The sequence below is a fragment of the Barbatula barbatula genome, assembly GCF_947034865.1.
Source record: "Barbatula barbatula genome assembly, chromosome: 19".
NCBI classification, from domain to species: Eukaryota; Metazoa; Chordata; class Actinopteri; order Cypriniformes; family Nemacheilidae; genus Barbatula; species Barbatula barbatula.
In genome coordinates this window covers 22,620,438-22,637,596 of record NC_136782.1, presented here as the reverse complement: position 1 = coordinate 22,637,596, position 17,159 = coordinate 22,620,438, and the positions used below count along the sequence as shown (strand labels likewise).

General features: G+C 40.6%; 2 protein-coding genes across 2 annotated transcripts in view; both read right to left on the bottom strand.

Annotated features, from left to right (window-relative positions):
• gap43 (growth associated protein 43) overlaps positions 1-2,120 on the bottom strand; it is a gene marked incomplete at both ends in the record, with an annotated part of 4,246 nt that extends 2,126 nt beyond the window's left edge. The window contains 2 exon segments of the mRNA XM_079480701.1: positions 544-605; positions 1,934-2,120. Coding sequence (XP_079336827.1) covers positions 544-605; positions 1,934-2,120 — 249 coding nt within the window.
• A 267-nt stretch (positions 2,121-2,387) lies between these two features.
• Positions 2,388-8,151, bottom strand: mpzl3 (myelin protein zero-like 3). Its single transcript, XM_079482365.1, has 7 exons — positions 8,011-8,151; positions 7,751-7,911; positions 5,175-5,344; positions 3,336-3,546; positions 3,067-3,232; positions 2,930-2,987; positions 2,388-2,761 (listed from the first exon to the last, which is right to left on the bottom strand). Exons 2-7 carry the CDS (start codon positions 7,830-7,832, stop codon positions 2,699-2,701), a joined length of 750 nt encoding a protein of 249 aa, XP_079338491.1. The 5' UTR covers positions 7,833-7,911; positions 8,011-8,151; the 3' UTR covers positions 2,388-2,698.
• Positions 8,152-17,159: the final 9,008 nt, after the last annotated feature.

The window sequence follows — 17,159 nt, the reverse complement described above, 5'->3', positions numbered from 1 at the left end:
CCACACACGCGGGTTTAATGCGCGTAAAGGCAAGAACTGACGTCCACGTCTGATATGTGTCGAGTTATATAATAAATATACCGGCGCGCGAGGTGTGGCTCTATTTCTCCTCTCGTACCGTCACTCGTGCATGAATGAATCTGTTCATTAAGACAATCCACAGACGAGCCATTAAACCTTCATTACATCAAACTTTCAGTCCCACGAGAAATCATCAAAATCCCTCTGAGACATGAAACATCACCTGAGGCCCTCATCACAGCACACCACACCCCAAAACTCTACACACACACACACATCACTACACAACTGACAGAAACACACACACACACTGAAGCACTGATCTACACCATTAAATACATATACAGCATGTGTGTGTGGTTTTCCCATAATGACATTTATCAAGGCGTCAAATGTTCTGCTGAAGATTCGGTGTGAACAAAAGAAAACATAATAATAATAATAATTCACAACACACTGACATTCTTACATCATACATCACACACAGGTGACAGTAAACATGTGAATAATGCAGATATTTACCGGCTTCGTTCTTCTGATACAGCACAGCACTAGTCGTATCCTTTCAGTGTCTTGCTCCGTTTCTTCTTCTTTCTCTTCTCACTCTCTGTGTGTCTCTCTGGTCTCTCTCTCTCTCTGCTCTCTCTCTCTCTGTCTCTCTCTCTCTCTCTCTCTCTCTCTCTCTCTCTCTCTCTCTCTCTCTCTCTCTCTCTCTCTCTCTCGCGCCGGCTGTATCAACAGCTGATGCTTCTGATGCTCAAACTCATCACAGTTCAGTCTCAGTCAAACTCTGTCTGTCTCTCTGCACTGCCAACAATGAGAATAATCCACCCTATAAACCCCCTCACACACACACACACTGTTGAGCCCACCCCCCGCTCACACACACACCACGCGGCCCCACCCTGATCACACTGCTGTGAATGATGGAATACCAGCGGTCTGTCCGGTGGGCGGCGGTCCGTCTCATGTAGTGGATGCGTGAGATGCTGTGTGTCGTTGACATGGTAACAGTGCAGCGAATCGATGATGCCACAGGGTGTGGATGGTGCTTCTCTTTGGGCTCTTTCTCTTAGTGATGACCCCACACGGGGGGCATCCTCTGGGACCCTTACTGACCAATAAGCGCATCCTCCTGAAAACGATGTTAAAGACATTCAGCGTGTCTGTGAAGGTCAAACCACCCACATGTTTGTACACACACGGACTGAGCTTTCAGTGGAACTCAAATCTGAAATCAGACACACAATAAACACAAAGTTAAATTACACACGTGTGCGTTAGTCACTTGTGTGATTTACCTGCGAGCATTAGGATGTCAAAGCATGTAAATAAAGTCAAGCCAATATGGACATCATCTAGGTTCATTTGAACGATGGTTGGGTTTGATCTCTGTGTTTTAAAGAATGTAAGATCAGTCACGTGACACTGATGTGTTACAATAATGTTCTGGTTTTGTGTCGCTGACATGTGTCTTCCACAGATCTTACATTTACAGATTTAATCTTCTGCCGAAAAGATCTCCAAAAAACAGGAAATAACGAACCTATTAAAAATGTTGCGACTGGCCAATCAGAATCAAGCATTCCGACAAACCGTGTGCTAACTGTCAATAACTGCCCTTTTATTTACTGACTGCATTATAAAAATGTGTTACCCTGGACCACAAAACCAGTCATGTGAAATTTTGTAAAATTGAGATTGATACATCATCCTAATAAGCTTTCTATTGATGTGTGGTTTGTTAGGATTGGACAATATTTGGCGAAGAGATTTAACGGTTTAAAACTCTGGAATCTGAGGGTGGAGGTTTCTCAGAGGCGTCCGATTTGCATTCTGCTGATTCAAATGTTTTGCGTGTGTACGTGTGAATACCTTCAATCCTGCATCAGACACCCTGACAGCACCGCACCTCCACCACGATCAGAGCGGCAACTGTTGCCACGGCAACCACACTGAAACGCCATCCTCTGACTCCAGTTGAGAGCGAAACTCCATCCGCTCCTGTCTGAATGTGTGCGCGCGTTTACGGACACCATAGAATCCCTCATATCTCTCTGATGATGCTCCGTCTCCATGGCAACAGGCCAGAGCGACATTTAGAGAGGATGACAAACACACACTCGCACACATGAACACACACACATGAACACACTCACACACATGAACACACTCACACACATGAACACACTCACACACATGAACACACTCACACACATGAACACACTCACACACATGAACACTCACACACGCACACATGAACACACACACACACACGAACACACACACATGCTGGATGAACACACATAAACACACTCACACACACACACACATGAACACACAAGGAACACACAGACAAAGAAGATGCATTACTAACACAAAGTGTTTCCTTCGAATGAGGTTTATTTATAATGTCCTAATGCTGAACATGTTACAAACACCCCTCAACAGTAAATACATTTATATTAACAAAGCATATGTGAGTACAAAAATAAATCCAAGATTTCTTTCAGCGGTTATGAGAAATAATTCATTCGTTTATCAAGACCACTTCTCTGAGGACCGGCATTAAGCTAACGCTTAAAATAGTACAATTGAAAATATATTTTATCAGATGCGTCAAAGATGATAAAGTACAGATGTTTGATACATCATTACACAAACACACACAGATGTTTTAACACTTTGACTCGGTGACCTCTTTATCGTGTAGCGTGTAGTCGGGTTCATTATTTGAGTCCTGAAAGAGAAAAAACACAGAATATCTCAGACATGTTTATTTTCCACTGACACAAACTTCTCCGTCTGTTGAATTTAAGGACTTTGAAGGAACGCCACATGTTTGTTTGTGGCTAAGTTACGTCATCGTTCAGCTCTATCTCTCTGTTAAATAACATCAGAAATTCACCTTATAGTAAAATCTGCAACCCGTCTTCCGCTGCGGCTGTTTGTAAAAATACTCCTCTCTGTGAAGACAGACACAAACATGAGTCCCATCACATCACTACTTTCTGTGCAGAGAGACAGACAGTGAGGTTCTCTCACCCAGAGGTCACCTCGATGGGCGAGTGATGGGTCACAGGGGGATTTCCCTCTGATAGAGACCAGCATGGACAGAGAATCCGGCCCAGCAGAACCAGAGTTGTCAGACCTGACGGAACCAAAACAAACACCAACAGCACAGCAACATCTGTGAACGCCACAGACAATCCTGACACACACAGAGAAAGAGAGAGAGAGAGCACGTGTTAGTATTCTTCAGTCATTCTATATTTATTTCTTTATAATTGATGATGGTTTGGGATGTGTCTCACTCTTTGGGGAAACGGTGAGGTATGTCTGGGCGGGGCTGCCCTGGATGTCAGGTGGGTTGCGTACGATGCAGCTGTACGTGCCGTTATCTGTGAGCGATGCGTTCAGAAGCTGAATGGATGCTTCACCTCGTGACGGACTGCCCACCCAATTCACACGACCGCTGAAATAACCGTCCTCAGGGGGGTATGCTTGAGACGAGAAGTGAAAAAACTAGAGAGAGAGAGAGAGAGACCACCAGTCACCAGCAGGGGGAGTGATGCATATCATCAACATCATTGCAAATCCAGAATGAGTTTTTGACATTTACTCACTGTACAACGGTGACGGTGAAGTGCAAATCTAATAACAAATCTAAACTCAAAATTAAAAATCCCTAATCACAATTACAAATCTGAAAACGCAAAATCAGATCTAAAAACAAAATAGCAAACCATAAAACACAACAACAATTCGGAAAACACAACCAGTCAAACTTTTGTTGGAATGGGACGGCTACTGCTGATTGGACGAAACTCCTGTCAATCAAGATATCCAGGACGCTCACTGTGAGGAAGGACATTCATGTATGATACAGATCATATTCATTGATTTATTAATGAGTTGTTTTCCCCTCACATGATACTTACAGTAAACAATGCAAACAATGCATATAACATGATGTGTACTTTAATCTGTGTCTCTGCAGGTTAAAAAACTACATATCATGCTATATGCTTATACTGTAAGTATCATGAGGAGAAATAATCACAGATGGTACACAGGCATGCCAGTCACAGTCCTGGATATCCTGATTGACAGGAGTTTCGTCCAATCAGTAGAAGCCATCCCATTCCAACAAAAGACCAACCTTTTCCGTTTCCTTTGTGGTTGGGTTTTCTGACTTGTTTTTTTTCTCTCCCAAATTGTTGTTGTGTTTAATAGTTTGATATTTTGCATTTAGATTGTATATTGCGTTTTCAGATTTGTTGTTTTGTTTTGCACTACGTGGCCGCTGTACTATACACATCGAAACAAGAGAAACAAATCATTTCAATAAAATTTCTACTGTGCAGAATAAACCAGAAACATGAATGAAAGTAATGTGTTGGTGACGTGTTCACTGATGTGGATGAAAACTTTCACTCAGTCTCACATGATCTTCTGTAGGAATGACCACACCCCTTAAATGTGTGTGATGTCACTGAAGGGTGTGGCTTCACGAGTCATACTTTTATCACTCACAAACTATATGTGACCCTGTCTGTGAAATTCAGTCTTAAATCTCATAATCTGATTATGTGACAGCAAAAGTTTGATTTCAATCATTACTCAGTTAATGGTGATCCTATCAAGATTATATTTTCATAGAATGTTCTTCACATCATGTAAAAACAGTAACACACAGAAACTTTAGCTGACTTTTCACAGATAGGGTTACATATTCCATCACAAACACAAACAGCTGATGTGTGTACGGAGCATTAAAATACTTTTAGATTTCTACCTTTTATTTATTTCAGATGGTATAACAAAGTGCAATATATTCTGTCTGATATAATAATTTAAACAGCACAGAATGTACATGAATGTAAAGTGATTGCTTAATCTTGCTGAAAGAGAAAAACTCTGTTTTATAGGACAACTGTAAGTAAAGACACACGTGACATGACATGGACTTTTACACGGCTGAATAATTTAGACACACATCCGCTGGTCTCTGATGGAGATGTGTCTCTCAGCTGTGGTCTACATGAGATTCACCACACAACACACATCCTGCTGTTAGCACACCACACACACGCTAATCAACATCATCATCACAGCATCAGTGTGTAGCGTGTGTGTAGCATGTAGCTCACCAGTTTGGCAGGACCCCCGCTCTGTGGTCTGAAGGTCCAGTCGACAGACATGAGACTGGTGACCCTGCTGGTGGAGGTGAAGGTGCAGGACAGGGTCACTGTCGCTCCTCTGATGACGTTGATCTCTGCAGGAGCTTTAAGTGTGATGCAACACACATCACTCAGCAGAACTGAATAAAAACAAACGCAAACCGTTCACTGAATTCAGTCATTTACTCTCCCTCAGGTCGTTCCAACACGACACGTGACGCCATTCCTTTTCATATGAGACCACGATGAGACGGTGTTAACACAGCTGAGCCTCATCATGACATCATCTGAGATGTTTGGGACTTGAGCTCCACACAAACACGCATTTTTTATTTGCTTCTTGCATATTAAAAGCCGTTGAAGTAATGCTGCTCAGACCCACTTCAGTCTGGTCTACATCAAGAGCGGCTACATAAATCACAACCGCAGCTCATTATAAAGGATACAGTTGTGATCAGAATAATAGCAGTGTGTTTATAAAAAGTGAGGTAACTCAAAATCCTTATAATAACTTTCATTTCAATACTCAAACGCATTGGGAACACAGCACATTCTATTCTTAATCAAAACATGAAGAAAAAAGCATCTCATTTGTTATTGCTCTACAGAAAGTGAAGAAAAGGAAATGTTAAGCAGTGTCTGCATTTCTCTTTACAAAGTCAAACAACAGATTTAGCGTTCTTTGTAATCACTGAAGTAATATTCAGCTTTATAGACACGGTTTCTGAGAAGTGTTTCACATGTGTGTTGCATGGAGTCCAGTAGCTTCTGTCACCTGTCGCAGGACGACTGCACTACATGCCACAATTCCTCTGCATTTCAGAAACAGCGTTTTTGATATCACCCCACAAGGTCTCTATTGGATGACGGTCTGGAGATTGGGCTGACACTTCATAACGTTAATCTTATTGGTCTGGACCCAAGATGCCGCTCACTTACTGGTGTGTTTGGGGTTGTTGTCTTGTTGAAACACCCATTCCCTCTTTGGCATAAGGCAACATCATACTTCACAGTGTACTGCGGCTTGAGTTCAGTGTCTGGACCCAAAAAGAACGATCTTTCTATCATCAGTCCACTAAATATTGTGTCATTACTCTTTAGGCCAGTCAATGCGTTCTTTAGCATATTGTGACCTCTTCAGCACATGGTGTTGGTTTTTGCGGGAGTTTCTCGCCGCTAGTTTGGCATCACATAGTCGTCTTCTCGTTGTTCTAGTACTCACAGGTATCATCAGACTTTCTTTCATCACCCTGGAGCTGATCATTGACTGAGTCTTTGTCATTCTTCCATCCATTCCAATGGTAGTTTTCTGTTTTCTTCCACGTCTCTCTGGTTTTGGTTGCCATTTTAAAGCATTCGATATCATTTTAGATGAGCAGCCTTTCATTTTCTGCACATCTTTATGTGTTTTTCCCTCTATAATCAATGTTTTTATCAAAGTATGCTGTTCTTCTGAACAATGTCTGGAACGAACGACGTTGAACAGTATCGTGACTTTATTTCAGATATTCTCATTTTATATTTAAAACATTCATCTAATAACATTTAGTGCTGTCAAACGATTAATTACATCCAGAATAAAAGTCAAGTCAAGTCAGCTTTATTTATATAGCGCTTTTTACAATTTTCATTGTTACAAAGCAGCTGTACAAGAAAACATTGACTATAAGTAAAACATAAAAGTGTGTGTTTACATAATATACATGTTTGTGTACTGTGCATATACAGTTTGTATTTATAAACGTTTGTAAAAGTACAACATACATGTATGGCTACATATTTAGGAATTATTTTCATTTATATTTGCCAATATTTAAATGACATATAAACGTTTATTAATTCTTAAATTTTTCTTAAATATATTCATGTATACTTTTATAAATACAAAATTAATATGCACAGTACACAAACATATATATTGTGTAAACACTTTTATTCTGGATGCAATTTATCGTTTGACAGCACTAATAACATGTATAAATACAACATTCCTACTTTAAATCTCTTTGTCTATGTTTTGATACTATATTACTGTCAATAAAAAATACAAAATAAAAGAGCTCAGTCAGTTAACAACGAAACATAATCTCCTCATACTAACGACATCTATAAACTTATATAAAACACATCACAATACTCACTTTAAAAGTAAAAAAGAATCTTATACATGTTTAACACTGCAGATGTGTAAGATGTGTCGGTTTCTTTTGAGTAAAACACAAACACATGAACTTAAGCACACTTGAGTGTTTCACAGGAACATGTTCTCTCTGTAGGGAACATCGACAGTCTCTACACTGAATAAACTCGTGAACATGAATAACAGCATTTCAACTTTATAACTCATGATGATCATAATCATAATACTGTATAATCATTCACTTCTTTAACCAACAGACTTCCACGCGAAACAACATATTACTGATTTAAAAACGCCATTCGGAAGTTTGTGTAATATAATGTCGAGTTTAAAGCAGATTTTATTCCACGGAGTTTGTTTGTGTGGGAACCTGACGAAGCGAAAGGTCGAATGAAAGCAAACTTACCGAAAACAAAGACAACACACGACGATAATCCTTTAAACGAGCTTCTGTGTGAATCCATCGTCGAGTTCAGCTCATATATCATCACATAACAGAGAATATAAGTTTAGTTCCAGTTTATTTCTGTTGTTTGTGTTTGTCCTCCATGTTGAATCGTTTGATACCTGCCGAACAGGTGAAACAGGAAGTTCACAGGAAAACGCGCGCGCACACACACACATACGCGTTTCTCGTCTCGTCAAAATAAAAAGTATATCCCATACCTTTATCCAAAATGACAGACTGACTGCTAATGTATTAACGTATTAATTATAATAGTTGTTCTGTGTGTCTTCTCCAGCTTTGTGTTCTTTGGCCTTCACTTGAGGGCGCTGTTTGTACTTTACTCGACTCATATCTGAGATAAAGAAACATGACGCTGCTGTGTTTTATACTGTGGGGTAGATTCAAGACTGTATACAAGCCCGTAGGCATGGGGGGTCCTCACTGCCAAAGGTCCAGAATTTAAGTCGTTTTTTCCATGTGATTATAGTCATCATTGTTTTAATCAATGCTTGTGACAGATTTCTGGGTTGCTGTTTCAAATTAATATGATTATTGCAGGACGCGTGTGCCGCGCGTGCAGACAGAGAGAATTCTCGCAATACACTTTTCAAAGCAACGTGAAGAAGCATCGCCTCTGAATGATGCGGGGGGAGGTGTTATATATATATATGTATTATTTTAATTAAAAGGATTTATCCACTTAATAGTCTACGTACGTGGTCCCCAAACTACGGCCCGCCCACAGATTTGGACCGGCCCTCTGAACAATGCCTTATAGTGTGTTCACACCAAACGCGAATGAAGCGTTAAGCGCGAGTGATTTACATGTTAAGTCAATACAAAGACGCGATAACCTACTTGCGGCGTGAATTGAGCGCAAATTTCTGAATTTGAGTAGCACTAAACGATTAACTATTAATAAACTATTCTACCATTAGGAGGCATTATAAATACATCTCAAATCATATTTAAATCTCCACAATAATTCAAGTAATAACTCCGGCCCATGTCATTTTCTGTTACAAACCGACCGGCCCCCCATTAAAGACAGGGAAAATTATGTGGCCCTTGCAGAAAATATTTTGGGGACCCCTGGTCTACAATATAATAGCCATATAAACGTAGCGTAATAACAAAAATAAAACATAGCAAAGAGGCATTGACAGAGAGTCAAGAAATGATGATGAGAAGAATAATTATTAATATTTCCCTAAAGTTCATTAAATCTATCTGTTGTTAGTGTGGTCTTTAAACTTATGAACTGTGTATGTAAACTTATCAACCGTGTTACACGAGGAAGCAAGTTGACAACAATGCAATAAATATTTTAGGTGCATCAAAAAGCGTGCTGGTTAAGATACCAGCAGACAAGCTAATCCAGCACAAGTTAGTGCATAAAAGGTCACCAAAACGAAGGAATTGAACCTCATAATTAAATACAAAAAGAGGAGAAAAACTGCAAAAAGGTCCACTTTTTGAAAAAAATAACCTCCCCTTTCAATAGGCTGGCTACGGACCTGGTATACATATATATGAATAAATAACAAAACACCAAACATACATATGAATAAATAACAAAACACCAAACATATTTATGAATAAATAACAAAACACCAAACATATATATGAATAAATAACAAAACACCAAACATATATATGAATAAATAACAAAACACCAAACATATATATGAATAAATAACAAAACACCAAACATATATATGAATACATAACAAAACACCAAACATATATATGAATACATAACAAAACACCAAACACATATATGAATAAATAACAAAACACCAAACACATATATGAATAAATAACAAAACACCAAACACATATATGAATAAATAACAAAACACCAAACACATATATGAATAAATAACAAAACACCAAACACATATATGAATAAATAACAAAACACCAAACACATATATGAATAAATAACAAAACACCAAACACATATATGAATAAATAACATATAATAAATAAATGGTCCACATGAACTGCTGCTGTGCAGACTGTAGTTAGAGTTTTGCACATGTGACTCCAGTTGTGCTCGCTGTCGTTTAGCAATCGAAAAAAAACTGTAAGCCTTGTGCCTTTCAAACACTGCGGGTTGCAAATTCAGCTGAAAGGCTATATATATATATATACATGTATATATACACATATATATATAGGTAGAGCTCAGAAAGACTAATTTTGGAAAGGAAAAAAGGAAGACGGGTTCGTGGAGGTAGAGGGGTGGCAGGGAGAGGGCGGATGTGTGGAGGAAGACACAGAAGACACAGATCTGTTATTTCAGATGAAATAAGGGCTTCACTTATAGACCCTGTCGTGGATCATGGTCTCTCATTGAGAGAGGAAGGGTTGAGGGTGCAACACAATCTGCAAAGATCCGCAGTGGCATCTGTAATGCCAATTTTCCATCATACAAACAGCTGAGAGTCACATCCTTACAGTAAATGAAAACATTACAGGAATTTATTTTGTATTGCAATTATAGAACATTTACACAGATATATATTACAGTAAATTGGACTGTAAAATACATTTTTACAACAGGACCCAAAGGCCGACCCCAACATGAGGAAGAGGAGAAATATGACTTTGTATGAATTCACTGAAATTGTTGAAACTGTAAAGATGAAAAGTTTGTATTTTGTGTATTGGTGTTTTTCCTCTCAGTGTGTTGTGAGTGACAGTGTGTGTTATCTCAGTGAGGGTTGTGTATTGTGTTTGGCTGCACTGAGCCATGTGTTAAGAGTTGTGTTGATCTGAATGAGTTCTGCAGGTGATGTGAAGAGTTTAGCTCAGGTGACTGTTGCTAGTGCAGACTGTAGATAGAGTTTTACACATGAAGCTGCAGTTGTGCTCACTGGCGTTTAGCAATCGAAAAAAACTGTAAGCCTTGTGCCTTTCAAACACTGCGGGTTGCAAATTCAGCTGAAAGGCTATATATATATATATACATGTATATATACACATATATATATAGGTAGAGCTCAGAAAGACTAATTTTGGAAAGGAAAAAAGGAAGACGGGTTCGTGGAGGTAGAGGGGTGGCAGGGAGAGGGCGGATGTGTGGAGGAAGACACAGAAGACACAGAGCTGTTATTTCAGATGAAGCTTCACTTATAGACCCTGTGGTGAATCATGGTCTCTCATTGAGAGAGGAAGGGTTGAGGGTGCAACACAATCTGCAAAGATCCGCAGTGGCATCTGTAATGCCAATTTTCCATCATACAAACAGCTGAGAGTCACATCCTTACAGTAAATGAAAACATTACAGGAATTTATTTTGTATTGCAATTATAGAACATTTACACAGATATATATTACAGTAAATTGGACTGTAAAATACATTTTTACAACAGGACCCAAAGGCCGACCCCAACATGAGGAAGAGGAGAAATATGACTTTGTATGAATTCACTGAAATTGTTGAAACTGTAAAGATGAAAAGTTTGTATTTTGTGTATCGGTGTATTTCCTCTCAGTGTGTTGTGAGTGACAGTGTGTGTTATCTCTGTGAGGGTTGTGTATTGTGTTTGGCTGCACTGAGCCGTGTGTTAAGAGTTGTGTTGCTTTGAATGAGTTGTGCAGGTGATGTGAAGAGTTTAGCTCAGGTGACTGTTGCTAGTGCAGACTGTAGTTAGAGTTTTGCACATGAAGCTGCAGTTGTGCTCACTGGCGTTTAGCAATCGAAAAAAACTGTAAAAGTAATACAGCAACTTTGTTGAAGAAAAATGCTTTTTGACTGTAAACTGATGCTTATCATTATTTTGTCTGTATTCTGCCTATTGGTCGATGTCGCTAACGTAGATAAACATTCTGCTCTAAATACAAAGTATTAGTATGGTGTTCCTAATACAGTTTTTTTTATTCGCTTTGGAAAGCAGATCATCAAAAAGACTGTTTTTTCAAACATGTAATCACATGTTCAATTGACAAAGTACAATGCACAAAATGACACAATCACTTTTTCACCACACCTAATCAGAGTGTCATCAAAGAACTACCTTTCATTTGAAGTAATTGTCTTTCACAATGCAATGCCCACGATACTTTTGATATGCTTCTCATCTAATTTGGGTAAATACATTTGACCAACACTTAATCCAACTGATCTTAATGGTTAATCACTGAACCGTTTGGTAAACCTATATATTTTCATTTCAGCAATAAACAGTATATCGATTTTGAGAACTACAGAAATAAAATGTGTTTTTGTACGAACATATAAATTAACCACACATGATGAATACTCGTTATTGCTCATTGATTTCAGATGGGGTAACCACAATTGGTCATTAGATATACAGTAAAAGTGGGGGTGTAAACACTGGCAATTTCTTTCAACATGGAGCAGGATAGACAACAAGGAATAGGAAGAGCTCGTGGACAAGGGATCCGTCAGAGAGGTGGGCATGGGCACCAACAGAGAGGTCAGAGAGGCGGGCATGGGCACCAACAGAGAGGTCAGAGAGGCGGGCATGGGCACCAACAGAGAGGTCAGAGAGGCGGGCATGGGCACCAACAGAGAGGTCAGAGAGGAGGGCATGGGCACCAACAGAGAGGTCAGAGAGGCGGGCATGGGCACCAACAGAGAGGTCAGAGAGGCGGGCATGGGCACCAACAGAGAGGTCAGAGAGGCGGGCATGGGCACCAACAGAGAGGTCAGAGAGGCGGGCATGGGCACCAACAGAGAGGTCAGAGAGGCGGGCATGGGCACCAACAGAGAGGTCAGAGAGGCGGGCATGGGCACCAACAGAGAGGTCAGAGAGGCGGGCATGGGCACCAACAGAGAGGTCAGAGAGGCGGGCATGGGTGCCAACAGAGAGGTCAGAGAGGTGGGCATGGGGCCCATCAAAGGGATGGTCATGAGTTCTGGGGAGGCATGAAGTTAGAGAAAACCGGTAAGTGTGGAGGATGTATCATATTACATCGTTAGAATCCTATAGTCAGATGTGGCCTGGTGGTTAGAGTGTTGGTCTTGTGATCAGAAGGTTGCTGGTTCTAATCTCAGTGCCAGCAGGTCATGACTGAAGTGCCCTTGAGCAAGACACCTTACCCATGATTGCTCTGCAGTAATGTGCCACTGTAAAAAAAAACTACCTGTAAGTTGCTTTTGTCTGCCAAATGAATAAATGTAAATGTAGCCCGCCTTTTACAGTTTTTTTTATTCGCTTTGGTACTATTTTCACAAGTAAGGTGTACATTTTCAAAACTCTTAGTACAAAAATCCAAACTTCTCACACTTGTAACGCAGCTAGTCATTCTTTCAAAACCTGATGGAATGCTTTCAGTCAGTTGCACATGTTTTCAGTCCACATAATCATGGTTTCAAAGACGAGATTATTGTAATATGTAATGGGAACATTTGATTTAATCACAGAAACACAACAATATGATCTTCTTTCAGTTTAGTACTTTTAACAATCAGTTCATCCAACAGCAAACAATGCAAGATACAGGTTTCAAATCATCCTTAGAAGTGCTGAAATGAATATGCTACAGTACTATAAAAGACAGATTACACAGTTTCACATTAGGCAATACACTGACATTACCTTGCATTTACATAATCTATAATTTCCAAAATATCCATCCTATGTGTAATCAAGTGAAGGATCAATGAACATATCCTCTACAATCTTTTGTACAAATTTGTTTTTATTTTTCAGATAGAATTGTAACATAGGTATACTTTCTATAATGTAACAAAATGAGAACAAAACATAAACATTTAGTGCACACATTACATTAATTTAAATCAAGCCTGTCTTGAGCATTTGGCCATAGATTCTCATCCACATCACAATGAATGTTATCATTGTTCAAGCACCTTGGAAAAAACCTTTTTGCATGACGAATCCATGCTTGACATTGGTCTACATTGATGTCATCACATGCATCATCCATGGCCTGAAGGAGGGTAACACGCTCAAGGGGTTGCCGATCATAGACCTTCCACCTCCAGGCTGAAAAAAATTCCTCAATAGGGTTGAGGAAAGGAGAGTATGGAGGCAGGTAGAGAGTCATGAATCGAGGATGTGCCTGAAACCATGCTTGAACTACCTCTGCGTGGTGAAAGCTGACATGGTCCCACACAATTACATAGGTGACCCCTTCACCTTGACAGGCCGGCTCAATTTCATTGAGAAACTCCATAAGATGTGCAGCATTATAGGAGCCAAGTAATGGCCTACGTCCTACGACACCATCTTCAGAGATAGCTGCGCACATGGAGATGTTTCCTCCACGTTGTCCAGGCACTTGGACAGTGGCCCGTTGGCCGATGATGTTCCGTCCACGGCGATGAGTTTTGGCAAGGTTAAAGCCCGCTTCATCAACAAAAATGCACTTGTGATGGTTCACATCAGCGTCAAGCACCATAACTCTAAAAAATATATTTTGGCTAGTTCTTTTTACAGTGCTGTTCCAATATGTGATGCATCAAATAGTAGCAGTAATACAATATATAGTGCTGTACCTGAACATACTCAGCCCTTAGTCCTTTCCCCCGGTCATTGTTTGTCTCAAAAGGCACCAGGTAAATGTGTTGCATTGATACCTGGTGCCTCTTTAAAAGGCGGGCTACATTTACATTTATTCATTTGGCAGACAAAAGCGACTTACAAGAAGGTTTTTTTTACAGTGGCACATTACTGCAGAGCAATCATGGGTAAGGTGCCTTGCTCAAGGGCACTTCAGTCATGACCTGCTGGCACTGAGATTCGAACCAGCAACCTTCTGATCACAAGTCCAACACTCTAACCACCAGGCCACAGCTGACCCCAATTGACCCTCGGCCACCACTAAACACCACTAAGATCATACTGTATAAATACTGTAACATGTCTGATGAATTTACATGCAATACAATTTATTGTGAATGTAATATGATACAACCTCCACACTTACCGGTTTTCTCTAACTTCATTAGAGACAACAGTTCTCCCTCCCCAGAACTCATGACCATCCCTTTGATGGGCCCCATGCCCACCTCTCTGACGGTGCCCATGCCCTCCTCTCTGACCTCTCTGTTGGTGCCCATGCCCGCCTCTCTGACCTCTCTGTTGGTGCCCATGCCCGCCTCTCTGACCTCTCTGTTGGTGCCCATGCCCGCCTCTCTGACCTCTCTGTTGGTGCCCATGCCCACCTCTCTGACCTCTCTGACGGTGCCCATGCCCTCCTCTCTGACCTCTCTGTTGGTGCCCATGCCCGCCTCTCTGACCTCTCTGTTGGTGCCCATGCCCGCCTCTCTGACCTCTCTGTTGGTGCCCATGCCCGCCTCTCTGACCTCTCTGTTGGTGCCCATGCCCACCTCTCTGACGGATCCCTTGTCCACGAGCTCTTCCTATTCCTTGTTGTCTATCCTGCTCCATGTTGAAAGAAATTGCCAGTGTTTACACCCCCACTTTTACTGTATATCTAATGACCAATTGTGGTTACCCCATCTGAAATCAATGAGCAATAACGAGTATTCATCATGTGTGGTTAATTTATATGTTCGTACAAAACACATTTTATTTCTGTAGTTTTCAAAATCGATATACTGTTTATTGCTGAAATGAAAATATATAGGTTTACCAAACGGTTCAGTGATTAACCATTAAGATCAGTTGGATTAAGTGTTGGTCAAATGTATTTACCCAAATTAGATGAGAAGCATATCAAAAGTATCGTGGGCATTGCATTGTGAAAGACAATTACTTCAAATGAAAGGTAGTTCGTTGATGACACTCTGATTAGGTGTGGTGAAAAAGTGATTGTGTCATTGTGAGCATTGTACTTTGTCACTTGAACATGTGATTACATGTTTGAAAGAACAGTCTTTTTGATGATCTGCTTTGAGTTTTGTACTAACAGTTGTGAGGTTTTACCACATAATTGTGAAAATAGTACCAAAGCGAATAAAAAAAACTGTAAAGAGGCACCAGGTATCAATGAAACACATTTACCTGGTGCCTTTTGAGACAAACGATGACCGGGTGAAAGGACTAAGGGCACAGCACTGCAAAAAGAACTAACCAAAATATATTTTTTAGAGGGTTATTGTCACGGTGTGTGGACAGAACCCAAACGCAGGCAGCAGAGTTAAATAACAAAAACTTTATTTAAACAAAAGACCCTTGATGGGGAGAACATGATCTAAAACAAGACAAAAATGTAAACTAAAACTTTCCACAAGGGGAACAAAACAAACAAAGTCCTTTGAATAACAAATCAACAAAATCCACAAACTTAGAACAGGAACAAACACGATAATCCATAGACAGGAATAATCCAACAAGGTGACGTGAGGAGGTACGATAATGACAAAATGACAATGAACCGACAAGGGACAGAGGGAAAACTGGGGCTTGATAAAGGGAAAACACTAACAAGGACTGATGACACAGGGAGAGTGGCCACAGGTGACAAGGATGAAACACTAAGGGAAAGCTAACAGGAGGATTGCACGAGGCAGGTGAGGGGACTGAAACACTAAGGGAAGGATGGATCAGGGCTGGAGACAAGACCAACACTAACGGACTGCAAACAGGGAAACAAGGGGGCGGGGCTAAAGGACGTGACACCGGAGAGAGAGCATGGCTTCTCAAACCAAAACAATGCTCTTTCTCCACACAAAACACATGGGACTGACATGATCCTGCCACAAGACTCGAAAACCACGACAAGGAGAGGCAGGATCATGACAGTTATGGTGCTTGACGCTGATGTGAACCATCACAAGTGCATTTTTGTTGATGAAGCGGGCTTTAACCTTGCCAAAACTCGTCGCCGTGGACGGAACATCATCGGCCAACGGGCCACTGTCCAAGTGCCTGGACAACGTGGAGGAAACATCTCCATGTGCGCAGCTATCTCTGAAGATGGTGTCGTAGGACGTAGGCCATTACTTGGCTCCTATAATGCTGCACATCTTATTGAGTTTCTCAATGAAATTGAGCCGGCCTGTCAAGGTGAAGGGGTCACCTATGTCATTGTGTGGGACAATGTCAGCTTTCACCACTCTTTCACCACCTCCATACTCTCCTTTCCTCAACCCTATTGAGGAATTTTTTTCAGCCTGGAGGTGGAAGGTCTATGATCGGCAACCCCTTGAGCGTGTTACCCTCCTTCAGGCCATGGATGATGCATGTGATGACATCAATGTAGACCAATGTCAAGCATGGATTCGTCATGCAAAAAGGTTTTTTCCAAGGTGCTTGAACAATGATAACATTCATTGTGATGTGGATGAGAATCTATGGCCAAATGCTCAAGACAGGCTTGATTTAAATTAATGTAATGTGTGCACTAAATGTTTATGTTTTGTTCTCATTTTGTTACATTATAGAAAGTATACCTATGT